The sequence below is a fragment of the Coregonus clupeaformis genome, chromosome 8, assembly GCF_020615455.1.
Source record: "Coregonus clupeaformis isolate EN_2021a chromosome 8, ASM2061545v1, whole genome shotgun sequence".
In the NCBI taxonomy this organism is placed as follows: Eukaryota; Metazoa; Chordata; class Actinopteri; order Salmoniformes; family Salmonidae; genus Coregonus; species Coregonus clupeaformis.
In genome coordinates this window covers 33983072-33997804 of record NC_059199.1, presented here as the reverse complement: position 1 = coordinate 33997804, position 14733 = coordinate 33983072, and the positions used below count along the sequence as shown (strand labels likewise).

At 46.6% G+C, this 14733-nt stretch overlaps 1 protein-coding gene across 1 annotated transcript; it reads right to left on the bottom strand.

The window, feature by feature from the left end:
• Positions 1-1926: 1926 nt before the first annotated feature.
• LOC123491462 (integumentary mucin C.1-like) lies at positions 1927-2900 on the bottom strand. Its single transcript, XM_045222250.1, has 2 exons — positions 2221-2900; positions 1927-2161 (listed from the first exon to the last, which is right to left on the bottom strand). Exons 1-2 carry the CDS (start codon positions 2898-2900, stop codon positions 1927-1929), a joined length of 915 nt encoding a protein of 304 aa, XP_045078185.1.
• Between the last annotated feature and the right edge of the window lie 11833 nt (positions 2901-14733).

The window sequence follows — 14733 nt, the reverse complement described above, 5'->3', positions numbered from 1 at the left end:
ATTTGTAGTTGTCGTAGTAGGTGATGCAGTTTTAGCGGTCGTTGGACGTACAGTAGATGTTGTAGGAGCTGCAGTTGTCGTAGGAGCTTCAGTTCTCGTAGTATGTGAGGTAGTTATAGTCTTAAGAGCTGAAGTTGCAGTTATTGCAGTAGGTGCTGCAATTGCAGTGGTCGTTGGAACAGCAATTGTTGTAGTGGAAGTTGCAGCGGATGTCGTGGTAAGTTCTGCAGCTGCAGTGGTTGTAGGAGCTGCAGTTGTCATAGAAGCTGCTCTTGATGTAGGAACTGCAGTTGTTATAGTAAGTGTTGCGGTTGCGGTTGTCGTAGGAGATACCGTTGTAGTTGTCGTAGTAGGTTCTGCAGTTGTAGCGGTTGTAAGACCGCCAGTTGTTGTCGTAGGTGTCACAATTGTTGACGTAAGAGCTGTAGTTGTCGTAGGAGCTTCAGATGTCGTAGGAGCTGCAGTTATAGTAGGAGCGGCAGTTGAAGTTGTCGTAGTAGATGATGCAGTTGTAGTGGTCGTTGGAGCTGCAGTTGTTGTAGTAGGAGCTGCAGTTGTTGTTGTCATAGTAGATGATGCAGTTGTAGTGGTCGTAAGAGCTCCAGTTGTAGTGGTCGTAGGACCTACAGTAGTCGTCATAAGAGCTGCAGTTGTCGGAGAAGCAGCACTTGTTGTAGGACCTTCAGTTGTTATAGCAAGTGCTACATTTGTGGTTGTCGTAGGAGCTGCATTTGTAGTTGTCGTAGTAGGTGATGCAGTTGTAGCGGTCGTTGGACCTACAGTAGATGTCGTAGGAGCTTCAGTTCTCGTAGTAGGTGAGGTAGTTATAGTTGTCTTAAGAGCTGAAGTTGCAGTTATTGCAGTAGGTGCTGCAATTGTAGTGGTCGTTGGAACAGCAATTGTTGTGGTGGAAGTTGCAGCGGATGTCGTGGTAGGTTCTGCAGTTGCAGTGGTTGTAGGAGCTGCATTTGTAGTAGTAGATGCTGTTGTCGTGGTGAGTCGTAGGAGCTACAGTTGTTGTAGTAAGAGCTGCTGTTGTTGTTGGTGCTGCGGGTGTCGTTGGAGATGCAGTTGTCGTAGGAGCTGCAGTAGTCATTGCAGGTGCCGAAGATTTCATAGTTGGTTCTGCTGTTGTAGTGGTCGTTGGAGACAGCAATTGTTGTAGTAGAAGCTGCAGTGGATGTCGTAGTAGGTTCTGCAGTTGCAGTGGTCGTAGGTGCAGTAGTTTTTATCATAGTAGTTACAGTTATTGCAGGAGCTCCAGTTGCAGTGGTCATAGGTTCTGCAGTTTTTGTCACAGGGAGTTGCAGTTGTCGTAGGAGCTACAGTGGCCGTAGTAAGAGCTGTATGTGTAGTAGAAGCTGCTTTGTTGTAGGAGCTGCAGTTCTCATAGGAGCTGCAGTTGTCGTAGGAGCTGCAGTTGTCATTGTAGATGCTGCAGTCATAGTGGGCATAGGACCTTCAGTTGTTATCGAAGGAGCTACAGTTACTGTAGTTGTAGCTTCGGTTCTACTTGTCGTAGAAGCTCCACTTGTAGTGGTCGTGGGACCTACAGTAGTTGAAGTAGGAGCTACAGTTGTCGTAGAAGCTGCACTTGTTGTAGGAACTGCAGTTGTAGTAGGAACTGCAGTTGCAGTTATCATAGTAGATGATGCAGTTGTAGTGGTCGTAAGAGCTCCAGTTGTAGTGGTCGTAGGACCTACAGTAGTTGTCATAAGAGCTGCAGATGTCGGAGAAGATGCACTTGTTGTAGGACCTTCAGTTGTTATAGCAAGTGCTACATTTGTGGTTGTCGTAGGAGCTGCATTTGTAGTTGTCGTAGTAGGTGATGCAGTTTTAGCGGTCGTTGGACGTACAGTAGATGTTGTAGGAGCTGCAGTTGTCGTAGGAGCTTCAGTTCTCGTAGTATGTGAGGTAGTTATAGTCTTAAGAGCTGAAGTTGCAGTTATTGCAGTAGGTGCTGCAATTGCAGTGGTCGTTGGAACAGCAATTGTTGTAGTGGAAGTTGCAGCGGATGTCGTGGTAAGTTCTGCAGCTGCAGTGGTTGTAGGAGCTGCAGTTGTCATAGAAGCTGCTCTTGATGTAGGAACTGCAGTTGTTATAGTAAGTGTTGCGGTTGCGGTTGTCGTAGGAGATACCGTTGTAGTTGTCGTAGTAGGTTCTGCAGTTGTAGCGGTTGTAAGACCGCCAGTTGTTGTCGTAGGTGTCACAATTGTTGACGTAAGAGCTGTAGTTGTCGTAGGAGCTTCAGATGTCGTAGGAGCTGCAGTTATAGTAGGAGCGGCAGTTGAAGTTGTCGTAGTAGATGATGCAGTTGTAGTGGTCGTTGGAGCTGCAGTTGTTGTAGTAGGAGCTGCAGTTGTTGTTGTCATAGTAGATGATGCAGTTGTAGTGGTCGTAAGAGCTCCAGTTGTAGTGGTCGTAGGACCTACAGTAGTCGTCATAAGAGCTGCAGTTGTCGGAGAAGCAGCACTTGTTGTAGGACCTTCAGTTGTTATAGCAAGTGCTACATTTGTGGTTGTCGTAGGAGCTGCATTTGTAGTTGTCGTAGTAGGTGATGCAGTTGTAGCGGTCGTTGGACCTACAGTAGATGTCGTAGGAGCTTCAGTTCTCGTAGTAGGTGAGGTAGTTATAGTTGTCTTAAGAGCTGAAGTTGCAGTTATTGCAGTAGGTGCTGCAATTGTAGTGGTCGTTGGAACAGCAATTGTTGTAGTGGAAGTTGCAGCGGATGTCGTGGTAGGTTCTGCAGTTGCAGTGGTTGTAGGAGCTGCATTTGTAGTAGTAGATGCTGTTGTCGTGGTGGTCGTAGGAGCTACAGTTGTTGTAGTAAGAGCTGCTGTTGTTGTTGGTGCTGCGGGTGTCGTTGGAGATGCAGTTGTCGTAGGAGCTGCAGTAGTCATTGCAGGTGCTGAAGATTTCATAGTTGGTTCTGCTGTTGTAGTGGTCGTTGGAACAGCAATTGTTGTAGTAGAAGCTGCAGTGGATGTCGTAGTAGGTTCTGCAGTTGCAGTGGTCGTAGGTGCAGTAGTTTTTATCATAGTAGTTACAGTTATTGCAGGAGCTCCAGTTGCAGTGGTCATAGGTGCTGCAGTTTTTGTCACGGGAGTTGCAGTTGTCGTAGGAGCTGCAGTTGTCGTAAGAGATGCAGTTGTAGTAAGATTTGCAGTTGTTGTAGGAACTGCAGGTGTCGTAGTAGGTGTTGTAGTAGGTGCTGCAGTAGGGGTTGTCGTAGGAGCTGCAATTGTTGTAGGAGCTTCATTTGTCGTAATAGCTGCAGTTGTCATTGAAGCTTCACTTGTTGTAGGAACTGCTGTTCTCATAGGAACTACAGTTGTTATAGTAATTGCTGTAGTTGCGGTTGTCGTAGGAGCTACAGTGGCTGTAGTAAGAGCTGTATTTTGAGCTGCTTTTGTTGTAGGAGCTGCAGTTCTCATAGGAGCTGCAGTTGTCGTTGGAGCTCCAGTTGTTGTGGTCGTGGGACCTACAGTAGTTGTCGTAAGAGCTGCAGTTGTCGTAGGAGCTGCAGTTGTCGTAGAAGCTGCAGTTGTCGTAGAAGCTGCACTTGCTGTAGGAACTGCAGTTGTTATATTTAGTACTGCAGTTCCGGATGTCATAGGATCTGTAGTTGTAGTAGTAGATGCTGAAGTTGTAGCGGTAGTAGGACCATCAGTTGTTGTCGTAGGAGATACAGTTGTTGTCGTAAGAGCTGTAGTTGTCGTAGGAGCTGTAGTTGTCATAGGAGCTGCAGATGTCACAGGAGCTGCAGATGTCATAGGAGCTGCAGTTGTAGTTGTCATAGTAGATGCTGCAGTCGTAGTGGTCGTAGGAGTTACAGTTGATGACATATGATCTACATTTGTTATCGCAAGAGCTGCTGTTCTCAAAGAAACTACACTTGTTGTAGGAGCTTCATTTGTCGTAATAGCTGCAGTTGTCGTTGAAGCTGCACTTGTTGTAGGAACTGCAGTTCTCATAGGAACTACAGTTGTTATAGTAATTGCTGTAGTTGCGGTTGTCGTAGGAGCTACAGTGGCCGTAGTAAGAGCTGTATGTGTAGTAGAAGCTGCTTTTGTTGTAGGAGCTGCAGTTCTCATAGGAGCTGCAGTTGTCGTAGGAGCTGCAGTTGTCATTGTAGATGCTGCAGTCATAGTGGGCATAGGACCTTCAGTTGTTATCGAAGGAGCTACAGTTACTGTAGTTGTAGCTTCGGTTCTACTTGTCGTAGAAGCTCCACTTGTAGTGGTCGTAGGACCTACAGTAGTTGAAGTAGGAGCTACAGTTGTCGTAGAAGCTGCACTTGTTGTAGGAACTGCAGTTGTAGTAGGAACTGCAGTTGCAGTTATCATAGTAGATGATGCAGTTGTAGTGGTCGTAAGAGCTCCAGTTGTAGTGGTCGTAGGACCTACAGTAGTTGTCATAAGAGCTGCAGATGTCGGAGAAGATGCACTTGTTGTAGGACCTTCAGTTGTTATAGCAAGTGCTACATTTGTGGTTGTCGTAGGAGCTGCATTTGTAGTTGTCGTAGTAGGTGATGCAGTTTTAGCGGTCGTTGGACGTACAGTAGATGTTGTAGGAGCTGCAGTTGTCGTAGGAGCTTCAGTTCTCGTAGTATGTGAGGTAGTTATAGTCTTAAGAGCTGAAGTTGCAGTTATTGCAGTAGGTGCTGCAATTGCAGTGGTCGTTGGAACAGCAATTGTTGTAGTGGAAGTTGCAGCGGATGTCGTGGTAAGTTCTGCAGCTGCAGTGGTTGTAGGAGCTGCAGTTGTCACAGAAGCTGCTCTTGATGTAGGAACTGCAGTTGTTATAGTAAGTGTTGCGGTTGCGGTTGTCGTAGGAGATACCGTTGTAGTTGTCGTAGTAGGTTCTGCAGTTGTAGCGGTTGTAAGACCGCCAGTTGTTGTTGTAGGTGTCACAATTGTTGACGTAAGAGCTGTAGTTGTCGTAGGAGCTTCAGATGTCGTAGGAGCTGCAGTTATAGTAGGAGCGGCAGTTGAAGTTGTCGTAGTAGATGATGCAGTTGTAGTGGTCGTTGGAGCTGCAGTTGTTGTAGTAGGAGCTGCAGTTGTTGTTGTCATAGTAGATGATGCAGTTGTAGTGGTCGTAAGAGCTCCAGTTGTAGTGGTCGTAGGACCTACAGTAGTCGTCATAAGAGCTGCAGTTGTCGGAGAAGCAGCACTTGTTGTAGGACCTTCAGTTGTTATAGCAAGTGCTACATTTGTGGTTGTCGTAGGAGCTGCATTTGTAGTTGTCGTAGTAGGTGATGCAGTTGTAGCGGTCGTTGGACCTACAGTAGATGTCGTAGGAGCTTCAGTTCTCGTAGTAGGTGAGGTAGTTATAGTTGTCTTAAGAGCTGAAGTTGCAGTTATTGCAGTAGGTGCTGCAATTGTAGTGGTCGTTGGAACAGCAATTGTTGTAGTGGAAGTTGCAGCGGATGTCGTGGTAGGTTCTGCAGTTGCAGTGGTTGTAGGAGCTGCATTTGTAGTAGTAGATGCTGTTGTCGTGGTGGTCGTAGGAGCTACAGTTGTTGTAGTAAGAGCTGCTGTTGTTGTTGGTGCTGCGGGTGTCGTTGGAGATGCAGTTGTCGTAGGAGCTGCAGTAGTCATTGCAGGTGCCGAAGATTTCATAGTTGGTTCTGCTGTTGTAGTGGTCGTTGGAACAGCAATTGTTGTAGTAGAAGCTGCAGTGGATGTCGTAGTAGGTTCTGCAGTTGCAGTGGTCGTAGGTGCAGTAGTTTTTATCATAGTAGTTACAGTTATTGCAGGAGCTCCAGTTGCAGTGGTCATAGGTTCTGCAGTTTTTGTCACAGGAGTTGCAGTTGTCGTAGGAGCTACAGTGGCCGTAGTAAGAGCTGTATGTGTAGTAGAAGCTGCTTTTGTTGTAGGAGCTGCAGTTCTCATAGGAGCTGCAGTTGTCGTAGGAGCTGCAGTTGTCATTGTAGATGCTGCAGTCATAGTGGGCATAGGACCTTCAGTTGTTATCGGAAGGAGCTACAGTTACTGTAGTTGTAGCTTCGGTTCTACTTGTCGTAGAAGCTCCACTTGTAGTGGTCGTAGGACCTACAGTAGTTGAAGTAGGAGCTACAGTTGTCGTAGAAGCTGCACTTGTTGTAGGAACTGCAGTTGTAGTAGGAACTGCAGTTGCAGTTATCATAGTAGATGATGCAGTTGTAGTGGTCGTAAGAGCTCCAGTTGTAGTGGTCGTAGGACCTACAGTAGTTGTCATAAGAGCTGCAGATGTCGGAGAAGATGCACTTGTTGTAGGACCTTCAGTTGTTATAGCAAGTGCTACATTTGTGGTTGTCGTAGGAGCTGCATTTGTAGTTGTCGTAGTAGGTGATGCAGTTTTAGCGGTCGTTGGACGTACAGTAGATGTTGTAGGAGCTGCAGTTGTCGTAGGAGCTTCAGTTCTCGTAGTAGTGAGGTAGTTATAGTCTTAAGAGCTGAAGTTGCAGTTATTGCAGTAGGTGCTGCAATTGCAGTGGTCGTTGGAACAGCAATTGTTGTAGTGGAAGTTGCAGCGGATGTCGTGGTAAGTTCTGCAGCTGCAGTGGTTGTAGGAGCTGCAGTTGTCATAGAAGCTGCTCTTGATGTAGGAACTGCAGTTGTTATAGTAAGTGTTGCGGTTGCGGTTGTCGTAGGAGATACCGTTGTAGTTGTCGTAGTAGGTTCTGCAGTTGTAGCGGTTGTAAGACCGCCAGTTGTTGTCGTAGGTGTCACAATTGTTGACGTAAGAGCTGTAGTTGTCGTAGGAGCTTCAGATGTCGTAGGAGCTGCAGTTATAGTAGGAGCGGCAGTTGAAGTTGTCGTAGTAGATGATGCAGTTGTAGTGGTCGTTGGAGCTGCAGTTGTTGTAGTAGGAGCTGCAGTTGTTGTTGTCATAGTAGATGATGCAGTTGTAGTGGTCGTAAGAGCTCCAGTTGTAGTGGTCGTAGGACCTACAGTAGTCGTCATAAGAGCTGCAGTTGTCGGAGAAGCAGCACTTGTTGTAGGACCTTCAGTTGTTATAGCAAGTGCTACATTTGTGGTTGTCGTAGGAGCTGCATTTGTAGTTGTCGTAGTAGGTGATGCAGTTGTAGCGGTCGTTGGACCTACAGTAGATGTCGTAGGAGCTTCAGTTCTCGTAGTAGGTGAGGTAGTTATAGTTGTCTTAAGAGCTGAAGTTGCAGTTATTGCAGTAGGTGCTGCAATTGTAGTGGTCGTTGGAACAGCAATTGTTGTAGTGGAAGTTGCAGCGGATGTCGTGGTAGGTTCTGCAGTTGCAGTGGTTGTAGGAGCTGCATTTGTAGTAGTAGATGCTGTTGTCGTGGTGGTCGTGGGAGCTACAGTTGTTGTAGTAAGAGCTGCTGTTGTTGTTGGTGCTGCGGGTGTCGTTGGAGATGCAGTTGTCGTAGGAGCTGCAGTAGTCATTGCAGGTGCCGAAGATTTCATAGTTGGTTCTGCTGTTGTAGTGGTCGTTGGAACAGCAATTGTTGTAGTAGAAGCTGCAGTGGATGTCGTAGTAGGTTCTGCAGTTGCAGTGGTCGTAGGTGCAGTAGTTTTTATCATAGTAGTTACAGTTATTGCAGGAGCTCCAGTTGCAGTGGTCATAGGTTCTGCAGTTTTTGTCACAGGAGTTGCAGTTGTCGTAGGAGCTACAGTGGCCGTAGTAAGAGCTGTATGTGTAGTAGAAGCTGCTTTGTTGTAGGAGCTGCAGTTCTCATAGGAGCTGCAGTTGTCGTAGGAGCTGCAGTTGTCATTGTAGATGCTGCAGTCATAGTGGGCATAGGACCTTCAGTTGTTATCGAAGGAGCTACAGTTACTGTAGTTGTAGCTTCGGTTCTACTTGTCGTAGAAGCTCCACTTGTAGTGGTCGTAGGACCTACAGTAGTTGAAGTAGGAGCTACAGTTGTCGTAGAAGCTGCACTTGTTGTAGGAACTGCAGTTGTAGTAGGAACTGCAGTTGCAGTTATCATAGTAGATGATGCAGTTGTAGTGGTCGTAAGAGCTCCAGTTGTAGTGGTCGTAGGACCTACAGTAGTTGTCATAAGAGCTGCAGATGTCGGAGAAGATGCACTTGTTGTAGGACCTTCAGTTGTTATAGCAAGTGCTACATTTGTGGTTGTCGTAGGAGCTGCATTTGTAGTTGTCGTAGTAGGTGATGCAGTTTTAGCGGTCGTTGGACGTACAGTAGATGTTGTAGGAGCTGCAGTTGTCGTAGGAGCTTCAGTTCTCGTAGTATGTGAGGTAGTTATAGTCTTAAGAGCTGAAGTTGCAGTTATTGCAGTAGGTGCTGCAATTGCAGTGGTCGTTGGAACAGCAATTGTTGTAGTGGAAGTTGCAGCGGATGTCGTGGTAAGTTCTGCAGCTGCAGTGGTTGTAGGAGCTGCAGTTGTCATAGAAGCTGCTCTTGATGTAGGAACTGCAGTTGTTATAGTAAGTGTTGCGGTTGCGGTTGTCGTAGGAGATACCGTTGTAGTTGTCGTAGTAGGTTCTGCAGTTGTAGCGGTTGTAAGACCGCCAGTTGTTGTCGTAGGTGTCACAATTGTTGACGTAAGAGCTGTAGTTGTCGTAGGAGCTTCAGATGTCGTAGGAGCTGCAGTTATAGTAGGAGCGGCAGTTGAAGTTGTCGTAGTAGATGATGCAGTTGTAGTGGTCGTTGGAGCTGCAGTTGTTGTAGTAGGAGCTGCAGTTGTTGTTGTCATAGTAGATGATGCAGTTGTAGTGGTCGTAAGAGCTCCAGTTGTAGTGGTCGTAGGACCTACAGTAGTCGTCATAAGAGCTGCAGTTGTCGGAGAAGCAGCACTTGTTGTAGGACCTTCAGTTGTTATAGCAAGTGCTACATTTGTGGTTGTCGTAGGAGCTGCATTTGTAGTTGTCGTAGTAGGTGATGCAGTTGTAGCGGTCGTTGGACCTACAGTAGATGTCGTAGGAGCTTCAGTTCTCGTAGTAGGTGAGGTAGTTATAGTTGTCTTAAGAGCTGAAGTTGCAGTTATTGCAGTAGGTGCTGCAATTGTAGTGGTCGTTGGAACAGCAATTGTTGTAGTGGAAGTTGCAGCGGATGTCGTGGTAGGTTCTGCAGTTGCAGTGGTTGTAGGAGCTGCATTTGTAGTAGTAGATGCTGTTGTCGTGGTGGTCGTAGGAGCTACAGTTGTTGTAGTAAGAGCTGCTGTTGTTGTTGGTGCTGCGGGTGTCGTTGGAGATGCAGTTGTCGTAGGAGCTGCAGTAGTCATTGCAGGTGCCGAAGATTTCATAGTTGGTTCTGCTGTTGTAGTGGTCGTTGGAACAGCAATTGTTGTAGTAGAAGCTGCAGTGGATGTCGTAGTAGGTTCTGCAGTTGCAGTGGTCGTAGGTGCAGTAGTTTTTATCATAGTAGTTACAGTTATTGCAGGAGCTCCAGTTGCAGTGGTCATAGGTTCTGCAGTTTTTGTCACAGGAGTTGCAGTTGTCGTAGGAGCTACAGTGGCCGTAGTAAGAGCTGTATGTGTAGTAGAAGCTGCTTTTGTTGTAGGAGCTGCAGTTCTCATAGGAGCTGCAGTTGTCGTAGGAGCTGCAGTTGTCATTGTAGATGCTGCAGTCATAGTGGGCATAGGACCTTCAGTTGTTATCGAAGGAGCTACAGTTACTGTAGTAGTAGCTTCGGTTCTACTTGTCGTAGAAGCTCCACTTGTAGTGGTCGTAGGACCTACAGTAGTTGAAGTAGGAGCTACAGTTGTCGTAGAAGCTGCACTTGTTGTAGGAACTGCAGTTGTAGTAGGAACTGCAGTTGCAGTTATCATAGTAGATGATGCAGTTGTAGTGGTCGTAAGAGCTCCAGTTGTAGTGGTCGTAGGACCTACAGTAGTTGTCATAAGAGCTGCAGATGTCGGAGAAGATGCACTTGTTGTAGGACCTTCAGTTGTTATAGCAAGTGCTACATTTGTGGTTGTCGTAGGAGCTGCATTTGTAGTTGTCGTAGTAGGTGATGCAGTTTTAGCGGTCGTTGGACGTACAGTAGATGTTGTAGGAGCTGCAGTTGTCGTAGGAGCTTCAGTTCTCGTAGTATGTGAGGTAGTTATAGTCTTAAGAGCTGAAGTTGCAGTTGTTGCAGTAGGTGCTGCAATTGCAGTGGTCGTTGGAACAGCAATTGTTGTAGTGGAAGTTGCAGCGGATGTCGTGGTAAGTTCTGCAGCTGCAGTGGTTGTAGGAGCTGCAGTTGTCATAGAAGCTGCTCTTGATGTAGGAACTGCAGTTGTTATAGTAAGTGTTGCGGTTGCGGTTGTCGTAGGAGATACCGTTGTAGTTGTCGTAGTAGGTTCTGCAGTTGTAGCGGTTGTAAGACCGCCAGTTGTTGTCGTAGGTGTCACAATTGTTGACGTAAGAGCTGTAGTTGTCGTAGGAGCTTCAGATGTCGTAGGAGCTGCAGTTATAGTAGGAGCGGCAGTTGAAGTTGTCGTAGTAGATGATGCAGTTGTAGTGGTCGTTGGAGCTGCAGTTGTTGTAGTAGGAGCTGCAGTTGTTGTTGTCATAGTAGATGATGCAGTTGTAGTGGTCGTAAGAGCTCCAGTTGTAGTGGTCGTAGGACCTACAGTAGTCGTCATAAGAGCTGCAGTTGTCGGAGAAGCAGCACTTGTTGTAGGACCTTCAGTTGTTATAGCAAGTGCTACATTTGTGGTTGTCGTAGGAGCTGCATTTGTAGTTGTCGTAGTAGGTGATGCAGTTGTAGCGGTCGTTGGACCTACAGTAGATGTCGTAGGAGCTTCAGTTCTCGTAGTAGGTGAGGTAGTTATAGTTGTCTTAAGAGCTGAAGTTGCAGTTATTGCAGTAGGTGCTGCAATTGTAGTGGTCGTTGGAACAGCAATTGTTGTAGTGGAAGTTGCAGCGGATGTCGTGGTAGGTTCTGCAGTTGCAGTGGTTGTAGGAGCTGCATTTGTAGTAGTAGATGCTGTTGTCGTGGTGGTCGTAGGAGCTACAGTTGTTGTAGTAAGAGCTGCTGTTGTTGTTGGTGCTGCGGGTGTCGTTGGAGATGCAGTTGTCGTAGGAGCTGCAGTAGTCATTGCAGGTGCTGAAGATTTCATAGTTGGTTCTGCTGTTGTAGTGGTCGTTGGAACAGCAATTGTTGTAGTAGAAGCTGCAGTGGATGTCGTAGTAGGTTCTGCAGTTGCAGTGGTCGTAGGTGCAGTAGTTTTTATCATAGTAGTTACAGTTATTGCAGGAGCTCCAGTTGCAGTGGTCATAGGTGCTGCAGTTTTTGTCACAGGAGTTGCAGTTGTCGTAGGAGCTGCAGTTGTCGTAAGAGATGCAGTTGTAGTAAGATTTGCAGTTGTTGTAGGAACTGCAGGTGTCGTAGTAGGTGTTGTAGTAGGTGCTGCAGTAGGGGTTGTCGTAGGAGCTGCAATTGTTGTAGGAGCTTCATTTGTCGTAATAGCTGCAGTTGTCATTGAAGCTTCACTTGTTGTAGGAACTGCTGTTCTCATAGGAACTACAGTTGTTATAGTAATTGCTGTAGTTGCGGTTGTCGTAGGAGCTACAGTGGCTGTAGTAAGAGCTGTATTTTGAGCTGCTTTTGTTGTAGGAGCTGCAGTTCTCATAGGAGCTGCAGTTGTCGTTGGAGCTCCAGTTGTTGTGGTCGTGGGACCTACAGTAGTTGTCGTAAGAGCTGCAGTTGTCGTAGGAGCTGCAGTTGTCGTAGAAGCTACAGTTGTCGTAGAAGCTGCACTTGCTGTAGGAACTGCAGTTGTTATATTTAGTACTGCAGTTCCGGATGTCATAGGATCTGTAGTTGTAGTAGTAGATGCTGAAGTTGTAGCGGTAGTAGGACCATCAGTTGTTGTCGTAGGAGATACAGTTGTTGTCGTAAGAGCTGTAGTTGTCGTAGGAGCTGTAGTTGTCATAGGAGCTGCAGATGTCACAGGAGCTGCAGATGTCATAGGAGCTGCAGTTGTAGTTGTCATAGTAGATTCTGCAGTCGTAGTGGTCGTAAGAGTTACAGTTGATGACATATGATCTACATTTGTTATCGCAAGAGCTGCTGTTCTCAAAGAAACTACACTTGTTGTAGGAGCTTCATTTGTCGTAATAGCTGCAGTTGTCGTTGAAGCTGCACTTGTTGTAGGAACTGCAGTTCTCATAGGAACTACAGTTGTTATAGTAATTGCTGTAGTTGCGGTTGTCGTAGGAGCTACAGTGGCCGTAGTAAGAGCTGTATGTGTAGTAGAAGCTGCTTTTGTTGTAGGAGCTGCAGTTCTCATAGGAGCTGCAGTTGTCGTAGGAGCTGCAGTTGTCATTGTAGATGCTGCAGTCATAGTGGGCATAGGACCTTCAGTTGTTATCGAAGGAGCTACAGTTACTGTAGTAGTAGCTTCGGTTCTACTTGTCGTAGAAGCTCCACTTGTAGTGGTCGTAGGACCTACAGTAGTTGAAGTAGGAGCTACAGTTGTCGTAGAAGCTGCACTTGTTGTAGGAACTGCAGTTGTAGTAGGAACTGCAGTTGCAGTTATCATAGTAGATGATGCAGTTGTAGTGGTCGTAAGAGCTCCAGTTGTAGTGGTCGTAGGACCTACAGTAGTTGTCATAAGAGCTGCAGATGTCGGAGAAGATGCACTTGTTGTAGGACCTTCAGTTGTTATAGCAAGTGCTACATTTGTGGTTGTCGTAGGAGCTGCATTTGTAGTTGTCGTAGTAGGTGATGCAGTTTTAGCGGTCGTTGGACGTACAGTAGATGTTGTAGGAGCTGCAGTTGTCGTAGGAGCTTCAGTTCTCGTAGTATGTGAGGTAGTTATAGTCTTAAGAGCTGAAGTTGCAGTTATTGCAGTAGGTGCTGCAATTGCAGTGGTCGTTGGAACAGCAATTGTTGTAGTGGAAGTTGCAGCGGATGTCGTGGTAAGTTCTGCAGCTGCAGTGGTTGTAGGAGCTGCAGTTGTCATAGAAGCTGCTCTTGATGTAGGAACTGCAGTTGTTATAGTAAGTGTTGCGGTTGCGGTTGTCGTAGGAGATACCGTTGTAGTTGTCGTAGTAGGTTCTGCAGTTGTAGCGGTTGTAAGACCGCCAGTTGTTGTCGTAGGTGTCACAATTGTTGACGTAAGAGCTGTAGTTGTCGTAGGAGCTTCAGATGTCGTAGGAGCTGCAGTTATAGTAGGAGCGGCAGTTGAAGTTGTCGTAGTAGATGATGCAGTTGTAGTGGTCGTTGGAGCTGCAGTTGTTGTAGTAGGAGCTGCAGTTGTTGTTGTCATAGTAGATGATGCAGTTGTAGTGGTCGTAAGAGCTCCAGTTGTAGTGGTCGTAGGACCTACAGTAGTCGTCATAAGAGCTGCAGTTGTCGGAGAAGCAGCACTTGTTGTAGGACCTTCAGTTGTTATAGCAAGTGCTACATTTGTGGTTGTCGTAGGAGCTGCATTTGTAGTTGTCGTAGTAGGTGATGCAGTTGTAGCGGTCGTTGGACCTACAGTAGATGTCGTAGGAGCTTCAGTTCTCGTAGTAGGTGAGGTAGTTATAGTTGTCTTAAGAGCTGAAGTTGCAGTTATTGCAGTAGGTGCTGCAATTGTAGTGGTCGTTGGAACAGCAATTGTTGTAGTGGAAGTTGCAGCGGATGTCGTGGTAGGTTCTGCAGTTGCAGTGGTTGTAGGAGCTGCATTTGTAGTAGTAGATGCTGTTGTCGTGGTGGTCGTAGGAGCTACAGTTGTTGTAGTAAGAGCTGCTGTTGTTGTTGGTGCTGCGGGTGTCGTTGGAGATGCAGTTGTCGTAGGAGCTGCAGTAGTCATTGCAGGTGCTGAAGATTTCATAGTTGGTTCTGCTGTTGTAGTGGTCGTTGGAACAGCAATTGTTGTAGTAGAAGCTGCAGTGGATGTCGTAGTAGGTTCTGCAGTTGCAGTGGTCGTAGGTGCAGTAGTTTTTATCATAGTAGTTACAGTTATTGCAGGAGCTCCAGTTGCAGTGGTCATAGGTGCTGCAGTTTTTGTCACAGGGAGTTGCAGTTGTCGTAGGAGCTACAGTGGCCGTAGTAAGAGCTGTATGTGTAGTAGAAGCTGCTTTTGTTGTAGGAGCTGCAGTTCTCATAGGAGCTGCAGTTGTCGTAGGAGCTGCAGTTGTCATTGTAGATGCTGCAGTCATAGTGGGCATAGGACCTTCAGTTGTTATCGAAGGAGCTACAGTTACTGTAGTAGTAGCTTCGGTTCTACTTGTCGTAGAAGCTCCACTTGTAGTGGTCGTAGGGACCTACAGTAGTTGAAGTAGGAGCTACAGTTGTCGTAGAAGCTGCACTTGTTGTAGGAACTGCAGTTGTAGTAGGAACTGCAGTTGCAGTTATCATAGTAGATGATGCAGTTGTAGTGGTCGTAAGAGCTCCAGTTGTAGTGGTCGTAGGACCTACAGTAGTTGTCATAAGAGCTGCAGATGTCGGAGAAGATGCACTTGTTGTAGGACCTTCAGTTGTTATAGCAAGTGCTACATTTGTGGTTGTCGTAGGAGCTGCATTTGTAGTTGTCGTAGTAGGTGATGCAGTTTTAGCGGTCGTTGGACGTACAGTAGATGTTGTAGGAGCTGCAGTTGTCGTAGGAGCTTCAGTTCTCGTAGTATGTGAGGTAGTTATAGTCTTAAGAGCTGAAGTTGCAGTTATTGCAGTAGGTGCTGCAATTGCAGTGGTCGTTGGAACAGCAATTGTTGTAGTGGAAGTTGCAGCGGATGTCGTGGTAAGTTCTGCAGCTGCAGTGGTTGTAGGAGCTGCAGTTGTCATAGAAGCTGCTCTTGATGTAGGAACTGCAGTTGTTATAGTAAGTGTTGC

What these genes read in the sequence shown, in the direction of transcription:
- LOC123491462 (XM_045222250.1), bottom strand. Translation starts at nt 2,900, where the DNA reads ATGACTACTGCAGCTCCTACGACAACTGCATCTCCAACGACACCCGCA. An exon ending in ACGACAACTACAGCTCTTAC is followed by an intron (nt 2,162 to 2,220) that starts GTCAACAATTGT and finishes CTACAACTGCAG; the next exon opens with AACCTACTACGACAACTACA.